Consider the following 15,300-nt stretch of genomic DNA (forward strand, 5'->3'; position numbering starts at 1 on the left):
GAATTAAGACAGGGAACTGTTCCTTCCCGTGCCCCTGCTGTTAGCACTAGGGAGAAGGTTTGGGTCAGTATTTGGAGGAAATGTGCATCTCATGCCGTGGGTAAATGCTTCAGGTTGCAGGAGTGCTGGCTGTTCTGAAAACAAGCTATCTTTTCCTTTTTCAGACCATCCATGATCAAATATTACAGGAATACCGGAAAATTAAAAAGGTAAGGAAAAAATACTTGCCCATAAACAAGGCTTTTGGGTGGTGCCCCTAGCGACTGAAAGAAATGGGTGCTTGCCAAGTGAAAACCCAGCGTCTAGCTTACGAGCAGACCTTTGTTCAGCTCGAGCCCGTCCAAAGAGTGGTCCTCTCACTGTTCAGAGAGGGTTTGGGGGCAGCTGGGGCTGCTCCGTGCCTCTTGGGGAACGCTTCCACTTTGCTAGTGGTGTGCTAGCAAAAGAAAAACTGTGTTAAGTTTCGTGTTTCCATCCCTTCAAGTGAAGAACAGTTTGTGTTTCGGAGGTAGAGGCCAAGTGATAACGGGATCCTCCAGGTCCTGGGGGCTGCTGGGGTGCTTGATAGGAGCTGAGCTCAGTCTCTGGGACGAACCACTTGGGTAGATAGTCCCCTGTGGTCTCAGCTTGGTTTTCTGTGCGTGGCATACAGAATATTTTGTCTTCACGTGCACATAAAGCAGCTGTTGACTGGGAGGATTTGGGGCTCAGCTGGACGAGGTAGCAGAGCAGAGGCAGGCTGGGGCATCCGGGTACCGGGGCTGGGGATATTTATGGATACAGCCCTGAGCCCTCTTGTCCCTGGGGGATTTGGGAGCTTTGGGAAGAGTGTCCCTGCGTGGTAAGTTCCTCATTGTTGCAAAGCTCTCAGACTTGCACAATCCACTGCTAACGTGGGGGCCAAAGGGCAGGTGATGCCTGCTGAAAGCCGCCGCGTGCAGCACAGCTGCTCCGAGCCTCGTGCGAGGTGCGCTCACTGCCCCATGATCAGCTCCCTGCAGCTGGGCACTGAGGAGAAGGGATTTATTCAGCTCTTTGGCTGGTTGGAACAGGACAGGTCCTTTCGAAACAAGTGGGTGTCTGCTCTGCCACCCGGTCATCTATTTATACCTTGAGGTCAGAGAGCCTCGGCCGGGTTTGGCGCGGATGCCGCTGAAGGGTTGCACTCTGTGACTGCATCTTCCTTTTTCTTTGCAGACTAACCCCAATTACAGCCAAGAGAAGAACCGCTGCGAATACCTCCACAACAAACTGGCTCACATTAAAAAACTGATAGCAGAGTATGACCAACAGCAGTTCTAGCCGGCGCTGATCTGGACTGGGTAGGGCAAAAGTCACCTGGACGTTACGTTCCCTTTTATACAACTAGATTCCTTTCAGAGACGAGCATTAAATTCTTCATGGTGGAAGAACTTGGGGATTTCTTACAGTGGCGAGTCTCTCGTGTCCGCGTCTGAGCCAGGTAGCACGCCAGCGCCTGGCACGGTCCTCTCGAGTTGTAGCCTCTCTGAATGTCGGGATGTAACAAACAAAACTCTGCTTGTTTGAAGCCAGCGATTGACACTTAAGGGAAAAAAAAAAAAAAAAAAAGCAAAAAAAAAGCAAAAAAAAAAAAAAAACTTGCCTAAAGTGACCGAAGCTCCCAAAGGTTAAGAATCAGTAGTTTTCATGGATTAAAAGTTTTGGCATGAAGTGTAATTACCCCTGGCCCAGGTCCGCTGGGTTCCAAATTGTCCTTCAAATGGTGAGGAACTGGAATGCTGCTAGGTTACCTCCTTCTCTGGCACCTGCGACTGTTCATATGCAAGCTGTCTGCTCTCCATGGCACCGTGTTAAATACACCAAGTACCCAGAGCTCTCGTTGTTTGTTCCTGCTTTTGTCATCTCCGGTGTGTGCTCTCTTTGAGGTGGTTGTGTCAGTAGGAGGGGAACAGCCCGGGGATCTGCACCGGGTGCCTGGCGCCGTGCAGATGCGGATCCTGATCCTTCCTCTCAAGGTCTCGGGGCCAGGCGTGCGGTGGGATCCAGCGGGCGCAGACCTCGCAGCCCAGTCTGCCTGCGTTACCCCTCACGTACCAGTGCTGGGAAGACTGAGACCCGTCTGTCTTTGACTTTTATAATTTTCTACCGAGGCAGCCAATTTTCTTAATTGCTTAATGAGACTATGGTCTATTTTTGTATAACAAAAAAAAAAAAAAAAAGCAAAAAAAAAAAAAAAAAAAGCATCTTTTTCTAAAACTGTGCCTCCCTTTTCCTTTTAGGCCAAGTGTTTCAGAACCTTTCCTGTCTTACAATTGCAGTGTTACTGAAGCTCGTTGGATAGTTACCCAGAGAAGTTATTTTATTACCTGTAATGACCCATAGGAGAGGAGGGGGCGGGGGGTGGGGAACGTGATGCTTTCTTCTGTTTTTTTTTTGTCTTATTTCCAAAGAAGCAGCAGCAGAAAACCATTCTCAGAACAGGCGCCTGAGTGTGAGAGAAGCAAGGTAGCGTTTTCCCATGCGGGTCACTTCCCCTGTTGTGCTTTATCTAGCCAGCTTCTCGTCGCAGTCTTTCTTCTTGATTTTTTTTTTTTTTTTTTTCCTTTTTTTGGACTTGAAGGGAACATTTTTAGAGTATGGCCAGGGTGTGAGAAACACGCCAAAAAGCACAAAGGTGTCCTTTAACTCTGCTATTTCTTTCTCTCCCCTCTCCCCTTTTAATCCTGCCAGCCTGTGCGATTTGACTTCTTCCCGCTTCCGTTTATCTCAAAGTAAAGGATTACTTTCCCGGGGCGTCTCCTTCCCTTGGAGGTTGCACTGAAGAGTCTTTCACCCTTTGAAGGAGCGGAATGGCAGAGTTGAGGAGGGAAACAGTTCTTTTACAAGAAGCAGTTTATTTTTCCACCCCAAAAAAGTGGGTCCATCTGCTGTATTTAAAAAAAATATATCCATTATATCCAAAATACCCATTCTGGCTAGGTTGTTCTTGCTGTGTCGCCCGGACAGGGCCACCACTTGGCTTTGTCCTGTGCCACATCCCAAGTTTCTGTTCCTGCCGTGTTGTCTGCAGACGTCCAGAGCTCGCCGGGATTTTGCCATCCCATTCTCCAAAGGGCAGCCTCGGGCTCGAGGGAGCCTCCACGGACAGCAACTGGAAAGCCACGTGTTTCTGCTGGCCCACAAAACCCAAACTGTTCTGAAAAGGAGAGGGGGGACGAGATGTGATCCCCAAGGATCATGGGGTCTGTAGGGTGAGAGCCCCGCGTGGAAGTCCAGACGAGGCTCCCAGGGTCAGGGCACACTTCGGGCTCATCTTTTCCTCTGTGAGCAAAGAAGTTGGGCAGTTAGGGAGCTCTGTCCTGCTTGTGGCACACCACGCCTCCGGCGCTTCCAGCAGGAAGGGAAGGCTGGAAGATGCACGTGAAGGAAGGCGAGGAGCTTTTCTCCAGGATTCTTTGTTCTTCCCAGCGGAGCATCACGCCTGGTGAGCACCCGGGTTTCTGGAGCAGTGGCAGGAGGGAACATCAGACGGGCACCCACGTCCTTTGGAGCTCGAGCCTCGTCTAGGCTCTGTCCTGGTTCCAACAAGCTCCCTGTAGCAGCGAATTCGTGCACCGAGGAGGATCCCAGAGGAGCAGCAGGGTCTGCGCTCCTGCCAGCACCGCTACCAGGGGGCATCAGGACGGGCGCTGCGGAGCGCGGAGCCTCCCTGCCCGGGGTCTGCGCGAGATCCATCGCTTCAGAGCCCCCCAGGAGCCTGATCCGAGAGCAGCATCGCTGGCTGGAGCTCACCCAAAGCCAGGGGTGATGATGCTGAGCTCCCCCGGAGCGTGTGCCATGGGGCAGCGCCTGCACATCCCATCCCGGTCCCGGTGGGACTGCATCCACCTGGGAGCGAGAGGCAATTTGGGCAAGGGGCCAGAAACTCGACCAGCAGGAGAGAGGCAGCAGCTCCGTAACCAAGTCGATTCTTCCATGGAAACACTTCTCGTTCTGACCCTTAATATTTTGAATGTTTTTTTTTTTTTTTTTTTTTTTTTTTTTGCTTTTTGGGGATCGGGGAGGGAGGGGGAGTAGAGATGGATCTCAATCTTTATACATCTGCTATAAGATATTTTTGCAAACAGAGTTGTATACAAAGATGTATTGTGTACATTTACATGTATATTCTGGAACTTCTAAAAATTTGAATATAAAACTGAAAATATTTAATGAATATCCAAACTGTGAGACCCAATTAGCATTCAACAACTTTCTGCTTCACTTTTCTTTTGGACTGTGTTAAAGAATTGTAGTCGAATCTGCCTTTTTTTTTTTTTTTTTTTCCTTTTTAGAGATTATGAAGCTAGGCAAATTTTGTGCTTTTTGGGTTAATAGAAACCAGTTCTAGGTGATTAAGTATGATCTTAACTTATTGATACTGTGTTTTACTTTGTAATATTGTACTGTGGATAAAACTATATTGAGCCATGGAGTTGGAGTTTACAAAAGAGCTTTTCACTTTGCCAAAATGTTACAATTTAAAGGCAGCATAGTCTTCAGCTTTCCTAATCTTTTCTTAAGAGCTAGTGTCCTTTTTTGTACACTAAAAAGCTGAATGCTGATTTTGCAACATATAATAAATTCACTGTATTGGAAAACAAGCAAACAATAAGGTTGTATATTTCTTTTCAGTGCTTCTTAACTGCAAGAAAACGCGAGAAAGGTGATAAATGTCTGAAATGGCTTTTGAAAGCAGGAAGCTTAAAGGAAACCGAGTCGTTTGAATGGGTTTTAGTAGGTAAGGGAAGGAAAAACAAAGGTGGGCTGCAGCGGGGATGCTGTTCCTTGAGTCTGGGGCAGACGTGGCTGGGCAGGAGCTGGAGGCAGCCAGCGTGGTCCTGGCTTCCTGAGCCAGAGCTCAGGGTACACTTGGTGGCTTGGTTGTGCACAGATTTTGTCCCTTTTTCTGCTTTTCCTTCCCAGGGCTCAGCCTTCCCTCTCCTGCTGGCTGCTTGCTGTTCTGCAGCTGGCTCTGCCCCGTCCCTGCCTCTGCTGCTCGCCACGGCTGCAGCAGGCACAGCAGAGCAGAAACGCTCCGGGAGCTGCTTTGGGATCCCCTCCTCTAACAGGGTGACAGACACAGGTTCATGGATCTCAAGGCCAGAGCTGCTGGCAGATCACGCTCCATCCACCTGTGCAAATAACGAGCCAGCGTTCGTCTGTGCTTGGCTCCCCGCTAGTGCCAGAGCCTGGATTTAGCTCCAAAATTGTGAGATAACGATGAAGCGAGTGCACGCAATCCAGCAATCAAATAATGTGGCGAAGGAATAGTATTTTAGCTTTTTTGTTGTTGTTGTTTTTGAAAGTGGAGGGAAATGGACTCTGCTTGGGTCTTATTTCACGGGCTTCAGCTTTGGAAAAGGAAAATGCAGGGAAGGGATGCTCCTGCAGCTGAGGGTTTGCTCACAGGGGGTGAGCCGGGTGCGTGGAGCCTGGTGGTGCTTTTCCAGAGTGCTTAGGGAGAGAGAACCAAGGCCTCGTGTTAGCTGAGCTGTGCTCTTGCAGGTCCTGGGCAGCCTGGGGCAAAACCCTCAGGGTTTTACTTCCCAGTGCTGCCCTCGGGAAGATGCAGAGCCCTGGCTGCTGCTTCACCACCTCCTGAGCATCCACAGCTCCTCGTTCCCTGTGCCTCCTGCCCGTTACCTCTGTCACTGGTGCAGTTCTCACCCCCTGTCACCTGCCACCTCCCTGGGGACACCACGTCTGCATCATCTAAATGCGGGATCGCCGCCGCCTGCGCCTTCTGGGGTCCCCGTCCCCTCCTGCCGCAGCCCGAGGTAATTCCTCCGAGCCCCTGGCAGCTCGCGCTGCCTGGGGTCACGCAGAGAACTAATTAACTCCGAGCAGCACCAGTGGAAATTTACTGGCTGCTTCCTCTGTGCCAGAGCCAGCCCGGCTCCAGAAGCTTCCCTTCTTATCTGAACCCGGCTGGGAACCCGCGGCCGCCGGCCTTCGGCGGGGGCACACGGCACGGAGCAGCTCGGGGCTGCAGAAATCCCCCGATTCTGGGGCTGCGAGCGGGGCAGCATCCCCGGGGCGAGGTGTGGACCTCGTGCAGCTCCACGAGGAGCCTCGACCACGATCACCGAGCTGGCACCCAGCGGTGTCCCCGTGTGGCACGCCACGCTGTCCCCGGGTCACCAAACGGGGCGCGCCGAGGGCTGCGGGATGCTCGAAGCGCGGCGGGGCAGCCGCGGGTTTTTCCGTCCCGCGGGGTCAGGTCGGTGCGTGCGCCTTTTGCTTGGCGGCTCGTTTCCAGGAGGAAGCTCATTAGCCTAATTTGCCCTCGACGCGCTCGGCCGGAGCCGGTCCCTCTGGCGGCACTGCTGCTGTGCTCCCACCGCGGCGACCACCCCGTCCTGTCCGTCCATCCGTCCCTTTGCACCCGTCTGTCTGTCCTTGGGTGCGTGGCTCCCGGCGGGTCACGGCGAGGGGACAGGAAGGAGAGGAAAAGGAGCTGCCAGCAGCGGCCGTGGGCGAAGATAAGGGAGGGTCAGAGGCTGGGGGTTATTTAACACGAAGGGAAAAATCCCAAAGGTGCAGGAGGCAGCCGGCTGTGGGACAGAGGGCTTGGGGTAAAAACAAGGGAATGGGGCGATATTATAGGGGAAAGGGATGGGGAATGAGGGGTGCCCTCCAGGGTGTCCCCACAACCCATCTCCCCCTCAATTGTGGGAAGAGAATCAGGCCCCAAACGCGACGTATGGGTGGGTTTGGTGCCTCGTGGAGGTTTTTTTTTTTTGGGGGGGGGACACCTCCCGGTGCCATTGCTCCGGGGCCGTGCTGGTCGCTATGGCTCCGTGCTCGCCTGGCCCCCCGCCAGCCCCCGGCAGCTGGGGAGCGAAGGCGCTGGGCGGCCGGCCCGGGCGCCCGGCCCATGAGCGCCGGGAGCAGGAACAAGGGAGCCCCGCTCATGCGGTGCCGAGCGTGGGAGGGGTGGGAAGGGAGTGGGGGAAGGAACAATGGTGGGAGTTCTGGGAGGGGGCAAAAAAAGGAAAGCCAGTGGAAAAATACCAGTTCTCGGCCCCTGGCAGCGCTGCCTGCCCGGACCCTCCCCGCCCCAGGATTATTGTACAAAGAAATGTTATTTTTGTTTCAATAATTTGCTGAGGCGCTGGAATTCCAGCGCGGGGCTCGTTTTGTGCTGCAGCCCCGGCACTGAGGGCGCATTGTTCCGCCGCTGCCCACGGCCTGGATGTGGCCCTCGGGCCCCGACGCCCCCGGCACCGCCGATGCCTGGCGGCTTCCCCCGGCAGGTGCCCGGCCCCGGTGGTCCCCACGTGTCGTCCCCTTTCCTATATGCGCCCCCCCCCCAAAAAAAAATAATAAATCTCTGCGCACGCTTGGCGGTGCCAGCGGCCCCCGCGGAGCCAGGGCCCGGGGCTGGCGGGTGGGTGGCAGCCGAGCTGTCCTCGCCACGTCGGCGGGGAGCATGGGTGGGGAAGGGGCTGGGAGCGCTGGGGGGGGGACACGGGCGTTGCTCCTGCTCCGGGGGGGGGTGTTGGGGAAAGAGGGGGGGGGGGTTGCTTTGAAGCGGGGCTGTCCCATTGAAATGGCAGCCAGGCCCCCCGGGGCCCCCCTCGCTGTCCCGCTCCGTGGAGGCTGGGAGCAGCCTCCTGGCGGCCTCTCCCACAGCCAACGGGGGGGGGGCAGAGCCCTATGGCCCCCTCCCCACAATGGGGTGGGGGCCGTGGGTGGGGAAAGGGATGCAGGGTGCCACTGTCAGGGTGCCCGTGCTGGGGGCTGAGGGGTCAGCACACTGGGGGCTCCGGGATGCCCAAGCTGGGGGTGATGGAGGCTGCGGGGTGATGGTGCTGGGAGCTGTAGGGTCCCCAAAATGGGGGATTTGGGGTGCCCAAGCCGGGGGCTGCAGGGTGATGGGGGCTGCGGGGTGATGGTAATGGGATGTGGGATACCCAAGCTGGGGGCTATGGGGTGATGGGGGCTGTGGGGTGATGGTAATGGGGGCTGTGCCATCCCCCAAATGGGGGAGTTGGGATACCCAGACTGGGGGCTGCAGGGTGCTGGTGCTGGGGGCTGCGGGGTCCCCAAAAATGGGGGCTTTGGGATGCCCAAACCAGGGGCTGCAGGGTGATGGTGATGGGGGTTACGGGGTCCCCACAATGGGGGCTTTGGGACGCCCAAGCCGGGGGCTGCAGGGTGCGGGGTGCTGCGGGGCGACGGTGCCAGGATCTCCAGGTCCCCATTTGGGGAGCTCCAGGGGTCCCCTTGCAGGGGGGGTCTCGGGGATGCCCCAGGGCAAGCTCCGGTTCCCCCCCCCCCCCCATCCCCATCCCCCGCAGCTCCGGAAACCCCGGACCCGGGGCCGTGAATGGGCGGAAAGCAGCGGCGGGACCCCCCCCCACACCCCCCCTCGACGGCCCCGGCCCCGGTGCCACTTCCCCTTCCCGGGTCAGCGGCCGCTTCCCCTTCTGGAGGCGAGGCGCTGCGGGAGGGCTCGGCCCGCCCCGCTCCGTGCCCCTCCGGTGAGAACCGGGGGTGGGGGTGGTGGTGGTGGGGGGGGGGCACGGAACCCCCATCCCCCCTGGGGACCCCCTCCCCGGGGACCCCCTGCCCTTGGTGCGCGCACGGAGCCGGTGCGGGGCGCACGGAGCGCGCAGCGCAGCGGTGGCCGGGGGCGAGCTGGGGCCGTGCCCGGTGACCCCCCACCGGTACCGGGGCACGTGCGGGGGCGGGAGGGGGGGGGGGACGAGACCAAGGAGGGGGGGGTCCGGCGAGGATGGAAAGTTTTGGGCTGGGCGGAGCCGGGGGGGGGGCGGGCCCTGGGAGCCGATTAAGCGGCGGGAGCCGAGGGGAAGCCCCAGCCGCGCTCGCATCCCCCCGTGGGGCAGCCACCGGCACCGGGCTCCTGCGCGCCCCCCGCTCCGGTGAGTGCCCCCCCCCCACCGCCTCCCAAACCGGGGCGGGGATGGGAGCGGGGTGGGACCCGGCTCCTGCCGCCCCCCCACCCCCGCCCCGAGCTGCTGGGGACGGCCCCGGGGTCGCCGCGTCCCCGCGTCCCCTCCCCGGGCTGCGCGCTCCGGGCCGGCCCCCCCCCCAGGCACGGAGCTGGGAGGGGGGTTGGCTCCGGTCCCGGTGTCCCCGGGAAGCCCCGGTGCTGTCCCCGGTAACCCCCGGTAACCCCGGGTCCTGCTGGCACCGGTCCCTTGTGCCATCTGCTGCCCGGGGGATGGGGACAGCAGGGACTTTGGGGACAGAGGGGATTTTGGGGACAATGGGGGCTTTGGGGACAGTGGGGACAGCCTGCCCTGTGCCATCCCCGCTTGTCGGGGGCTCAGTGATGTCCTGGGGCTGGGGGCGGCGGTGCTGAGCTGGGAGGGGACAGGGACAGGGACAGGGGCTTGGAGCCAGCCGTCCCCAGCGGCACAGCCCCGGAGCCGCGTCCCAGTGGGGTGGGTGGAGATGGGGGGTGGGGGGGGGAAGGCCCTGGCGTGCCAGGCTCCGGGGGTGCCACCCATTTCCTCCAATTCCAGCTCGAGGAACAATGGCAGAGACATTCCTTGTGGAGAGCCCCGATGTCACGTACAGCAAGGACTTCATCGAGGCCAAGTACACGTACAGCACCGTGCACGTCTGCAAGGAGAACGGCGTCACCAAGGTACGGGATGGGGACGGCGGGATCGGGGACACCGGTACCCGGCCTGGTGGCACCGGGTCCAGGGGTCCGGCCCGTTGGGTGCTCGCTCACCTCCCCGGTGTCTGCGCCACGCAGGTGAGGCCGTGCTCCACCCGCTTCACCTTCCGCACGGGGCGGCAGGTCCCCCGCCTGGGGCTGATGCTGGTGGGCTGGGGAGGCAACAACGGCACCACGGTGACGGCGGCCGTGCTGGCCAACAGGCTGGGCCTGTCCTGGATGACCAAGACGGGGCGCAAGGTGGGTGTCCGGGCTGCACCCCGATGGGGATGGGGGCGCCCGAGGTGGTCCCGTCCCCACCTGGGTCCTGCAGAAGGGGGCTGCGGCCCCGGGTTCTTGTTTTTGGGGGCCGGTTGCTCATCCTCGCACTCTCCTCCCCAGAAAGCCAACTACTACGGCTCGCTGCTCCAAGCCTCCACCGTGTGCCTGGGCACCGGCCCCACCGGTGATGTCTACGTGCCTTTCCGGGACCTGCTGCCCATGGTGCACCCCAACGACATCGTCTTCGACGGTAGGTGGGGTGGGCGGGGGGTCTGGTGATGGGCAGGGGGTGCGGGACCGGCACGGTCGTGTCCTCCCCCCCCCCACAGGCTGGGACATCTCCTCGCTGAACCTGGCCGAGGCCATGCGGCGGGCGGAGGTGCTGGACTGGCCGCTGCAGGAGCAGCTGTGGCCCCACATGGAGAAGATGAAGCCCCGGCCCTCCATCTACATCCCCGAGTTCATCGCCGCCAACCAGGAGGAGCGGGCAGACAACGTGCTGCGCGGCTCCAAGGCCGAGCAGGTGCCGGGGTTGGGGGGGAGACAACGGGGGGGGGGAGCACGGAGCCGGGGGGGGGTGAGGAGAAGAAGGGCACGGTGCTGACCTGTTGCACGGTCACGGCAGGTGGAGCAGATCCGCAGGGACATCCGGGACTTCAGGGAGAGCAGCGGGGTGGACAAAGTCATCGTGCTGTGGACGGCCAACACGGAGCGCTTCTGCGACGTGGTGCCGGGGCTCAACGACACCGCCGACAACCTGCTGCGGGCCATCGAGGTGAGGGCACGGCGGAGAGGGAGGGGGACACGCAGACAACACACACAGCACAAACACACACATCGTGCCGCCGTGTCCCCGCAGCGAGGCCTGGAGGTGTCCCCGTCCACGCTCTTCGCCGTGGCCAGCATCCTGGAGGGCTGCGCCTACATCAACGGCTCCCCCCAAAACACCTTCGTGCCGGGCGCGGTGGAGCTGGCTGCCCAGCGCCGCGTCTTCATCTGCGGCGACGACTTCAAGTCGGGGCAGACCAAGCTCAAGTCGGTGCTGGTGGATTTCCTGGTGGGCGCCGGGCTCAAGGTACGCGGGGACGGGGCCGCGCGCGCGGCGCCTCGGGGCCCGTCCGCGATGTCCCCCCTACCCCGTTTGGGACGGAGCCGGGGGTCGACCCGCCTGCTGCCCCCACCCAGACCAAGTCCATCGTGAGCTACAACCACCTGGGGAACAACGACGGGAAGAACCTCTCGGCCCCGCAGCAGTTCCGCTCCAAGGAGATCTCCAAGAGCAACGTGGTGGACGACACGGTGCAGGCCAACCCCGTCCTCTACGGCCCGCACGACAAACCCGACCACTGCGTGAGTTGGGGGGGGGGGGGGGGAGGCTGATATTTGGGGAGGGGGTCCGTGGGGTGACGGGGGGGGGCTGATTGGGGCGTCCCTCGGCAGGTGGTGATCAAATACGTGCCCTACGTGGGGGACAGCAAGCGGGCGCTGGACGAGTACACGTCGGAGATCATGATGGGCGGCACCAACACCATCGTCATCCACAACACCTGCGAGGTGCGCGGGGCCGGTTGAGGAGGGTAGAGGGTAGAGAGGGGGGGGGGGGCACATCCCTACATTTTTTTTTATTTTTTTTTTTGGGGTGGGGGCTTCACCCCGTGCCCCTGGCCGCCCGCAGGACTCGCTGCTGGCCAGCCCCATCATCCTGGACCTGGCCATCCTGACGGAGCTGTGCCAGCGCATCACCTTCTGCACCGAGGGCGACCCCGAATTCCAGGGCTTCCACAGCGTCCTCTCCATCGTCGCCTTCCTCTGCAAGGCCCCCCTGGTCCCCGAGGGCACCCCCGTGGTCAACGCCCTCTTCCGCCAGCGCAGCTGCATCGAGAACATCCTGAGGTACCCGCACCCACGGGTCACCCAAGGGAGCCCCTTTCCTGGGGGGTCCCGGGGTCCCCTCTGCTCTCTGGGACAGGTTTCTGGGGTTTCCGTGCCCCCCGTGGTGGCCGTGCGGGGGTCTCGGTGCCACCCCCCCGGTGTCCAAAGGCTGCGGGTGCCAGACCCAGCCATGGGTCGTGGTGCTCTGTGCCCGGCACCGGTGGGTGCCGGCACCCTTGGGTGCTAAGGATCAATGCGGGGGGTGTCCGGCACCAGCGGGTCCTCGGTGCACGAGGTTTGGGGTGCCCAAGGTTTGGGGTGCCCAAGGTTTGGGGTGCTCGGTACCGGTGGGTCCCCGTGCCCGGTGCTGGACCCCATGTGGGGGGGGTACTGGTGCCTGGTGCCCAGCACCAGTGGGTCCCAGTGCTGATGGGGTCCCAGTGCTGGGGGTGCCCAATTTTGGGGGGTCCCCATGCCAGGGGGGTCCACCACCAGCAGCCCCCGGTGCCTAACACAGGGGGTGCCCAATTCCCCAGGGGGGGTCCCACACCACTGAGGCCCCGTACCCAACGCAGGGGGTGCCGGGTGCCAACTGGTCCCAGCACCCAGCCCTTGCTGGTCCCAGTAGCAGCGGGTCCCAGCACCCGATGCTGATGGGACCCCAACGGCGTCCCCAATCATGCGGGGTGCTGCTGCAGGGGGTGCCCGGTGCCATGGGGTCCTGGTACCCAATATTTGGGGTCCCTAATCCTGATGGGGTCCTGGTACGTGGGGTGCCTAGGGTTATGGGGTCCTGGTACCCAATAATTGGGGGGTCCCAAACTTGGTGGGTCCCAGTGAATGGGGTGTGCGGGGCCATAGGGTCCTGGTACCCAGTATTTGGGGTCTCCAATCCCATTGGGTCCTGGTGCATGGGGTGCCCAGGGCTGGGGGTCCTGGTACCCAATATTTGGGGTCCCTAATCCTGATGGGTCCCAGGGCATGGGGGTGCCCAGGACTATGGGGTCCTGGTACCCAAGATTTGGGGTCTCCAATCCCATTGGGTCCCGGTGCATGGGGTACCCAGTGCCATGGGGTCCTGGCACCCAATATTTGGGGGGTGGGGTCCCCAATCCTGGTGGCTCACAGTGCATGGGGTACCATGGGGTCTTGATCCCCACTATTTGGGGTCTCCAATCCCATTGATTCCCAGTGCATGGGGGGTGCCCAGGGTCATGAGCTCCTGGCACCCGGTCCCTGTGCCCCCCCCCCCAAACCCCTGACCCTATTTTTTCTCCCCCCCCCCCACCCCAAACAGGGCCTGCCTGGGGCTGCCCCCCCAGAACCACATGCTGCTGGAGCACAAGATGCAGCGGCCGGCGCTGAGCCCGAAGCGAGCCTGCCCGGGGGGGGCCGCCTGCCCCCTCACCCCCAAAAAAGCGGCGACCCCCCCCCAGCTCAACGGCCACCCCTGCCCCGGCACCGCGCGGCCGGGACCCCCGCGCCCCCCCCTGCACATCGACGGGGCCAACTAATGCCCGCTGGGGACCCCCCCACCCCAAAAAAAAAGCAAAAAACAAAAAAAAAACAGAATCCCCCCCCCCCAACCCGCCCCCCCCCCCAGGGTTGGGGGCTCTGCTGTATGGGGATGTGGGGGGGGGAGCTCTACCTGCCCCCCCCCCCCTCCAATTTGGGTGCCTTTTTGTATTTTATATGAGCTTTTTAGGGGGTGGGGGGGGTTGGATAGGGGGTGGGGGGGGTGGATATGGGGGGTGGGGGCTGCGACCTGTGCCCCCCCCCCCCCCCGCAGCACCCGGTGCTGCGACTCGAAACTGTGAAGCTTTGTACCCCCCCCCCAACCCCCCCCCATGGCAATAAACCCGCAGTGCCCCCCCCCCCCAGCCCCGTCTCACCTGGTTCCTGCCCCCCCCCATTTTGCCCCCCCCCCCAGACCCCCCAGGAGGAGCCGAAAACCTTTTTTTTCTGAAAAAAATCAAATTACATTTATTGATGCAGGGTCGGTTTTGTGTTTTTTTTTTTTTTTTTTTCATTTTTTTTGATTTTTTGGGGATTTTTTTTCCGTTTTTTTTTTTTTTCCGTTTTTTTTTTAATTTTTAACTATTTTTTTTTCTTTTTTTCCCTTTTTTTTTTTTTTTAATTCTTTTTTCGAGTTTTTTTTCGAGGGGCTAAAGGCTGGGGGGGGGGGCTAGGAATGGGGGGGGGGGTCACGCTCTCCCTACACAACGACTACGGGGCAGCCCCCCCCCACTCTCTGCCCGACGGGGGGGGGGGGGGGTGCACGGCGGATGGATGGGGGGGGGTCATGGGGGGGGGCGGGGGGGGGGGCTGAGGTCCTTTCTGTTATAAAAGAGGAGAAAAAGGAGAAAAAAAAAATCCTTCATATTAAAGTTTTTTTTTTAAAGTGGTCCCTTGGGGGGGGGAGGGGAAAAAGGGGAGGGGGGGGGGGCCCCGGTCTGGCGCTCGGGGTGGGGGGGGGCAGGAAGATCACAGTGCTGGCTGAGCACGCAGACGGGGCTGGGGGGGGGTCAGGAGCTGCCACCCCCCCCCCCCCGGGGCTGGTTTGCTACCAAAGTATTGGGGGGGGGGGGATAATTTGGGGAGGGGGGGCAGGGGGGGGGGTTGCTCTGCACTGGGGCCTGCCCTATAGAGTGCTGGGGGGGGGGATGCTCCATGGGGGGGGGGGGTCTGGCTTGCACCCCCCCCCCCCCACTAAGCCTGGTTTGGGGGTGCCTCACCCAGCTGGGGGGGGGGGCTGTGCTGGCTGTGCGCCCCCCCCCACCCCCCAAAATCCCCCCCCCTGGGGCTATGGCAGGGCCAGCATTTGGCTGCCCCCCCCCTCTTTTATAATGAGATGGGGGGGGGGACAAAATGACATCGCTCATTAGCATCTCGGCTAATTGCAATCGAGCGCAGTGCCCCAGCTGGGCAGCACGCTTTGTTTTTTTTTTCTTGGGGGGGGGGGGCACACAGCTCAGCAACCCCCCCCCAAATAAATACCTATCCCCAATTCCCCCCCCCAGGAGCATTGGGGGGGGGTGTGAAAAGAGCAGGGGGGGGGTTGCTCCCTCCTGCCTGCGGTGCCAGCCCCCCCCCAGGGTGCCCCCCACCCCAATAGGATGCCCCCCCCATAGAGTGCCCCCCCCCATAGGGTGCTGCGGGGGGGGGCACCTGTCTATCGCACGCTGCCGATGCTAATTATTATTATTAATTAATTTTTTTTTTAGGGGGGGGGAGCTGAATTTTTTTTTTTTTTTTTGGGGGGGGGGTATTAAATACATTTTTTTTTTTTTTGGCACCGCGGGGGGGGGGGCGTCGGGTTCTCGGCCGGCGTCGGGCGCTGGGCTCACACGCTCATTGTCATGCTGGGCGAGTACTAAGAGAGAGAGCGGAGACATGGGGGGGTTAGCGGGGCCGGGGGGGGGCATTTTTTTTGGGGGGGGGCATTTTTTTTTTGGGAGGGGCACACCACCGAGCTTAGGTGCTAGGGG

The 15,300-nt window shown here is 60.6% G+C and overlaps 2 protein-coding genes across 3 annotated transcripts in view; both read left to right on the top strand.

The window, feature by feature from the left end:
* The window catches only part of ELL (elongation factor for RNA polymerase II), a 48,540-nt gene extending 46,950 nt beyond the window's left edge, over positions 1–1,590 (top strand). The window contains exons 11-12 of the mRNA XM_032203738.1: positions 165–209; positions 1,198–1,590. Coding sequence (XP_032059629.1) covers positions 165–209; positions 1,198–1,302 — 150 coding nt within the window. The 3' untranslated portion in view covers positions 1,303–1,590. The remainder of the gene's footprint in view (positions 1–164; positions 210–1,197) is intronic.
* Positions 1,591–8,459: 6,869 nt separating this feature from the next.
* On the top strand, positions 8,460–13,360 carry ISYNA1 (inositol-3-phosphate synthase 1). 2 transcript variants are annotated; one of them, XM_032203830.1, is made up of 11 exons: positions 8,460–8,510; positions 9,519–9,643; positions 9,758–9,919; positions 10,061–10,190; positions 10,270–10,463; positions 10,566–10,715; positions 10,800–11,015; positions 11,126–11,290; positions 11,381–11,494; positions 11,616–11,833; positions 13,110–13,360. In XM_032203830.1, exons 2-11 carry the CDS (start codon positions 9,530–9,532, stop codon positions 13,324–13,326), a joined length of 1,680 nt encoding a protein of 559 aa, XP_032059721.1. In that variant the 5' UTR covers positions 8,460–8,510; positions 9,519–9,529; the 3' UTR covers positions 13,327–13,360. The 2 variants fall into 2 exon arrangements, with proteins under 2 accessions (XP_032059721.1, XP_032059720.1); XM_032203829.1 differs by lacking the exon at positions 8,460–8,510 and adding an exon at positions 8,765–8,912.
* Positions 13,361–15,300: the final 1,940 nt, after the last annotated feature.

This window comes from Aythya fuligula, chromosome 26 (assembly GCF_009819795.1).
Source record: "Aythya fuligula isolate bAytFul2 chromosome 26, bAytFul2.pri, whole genome shotgun sequence".
In the NCBI taxonomy this organism is placed as follows: Eukaryota; Metazoa; Chordata; class Aves; order Anseriformes; family Anatidae; genus Aythya; species Aythya fuligula.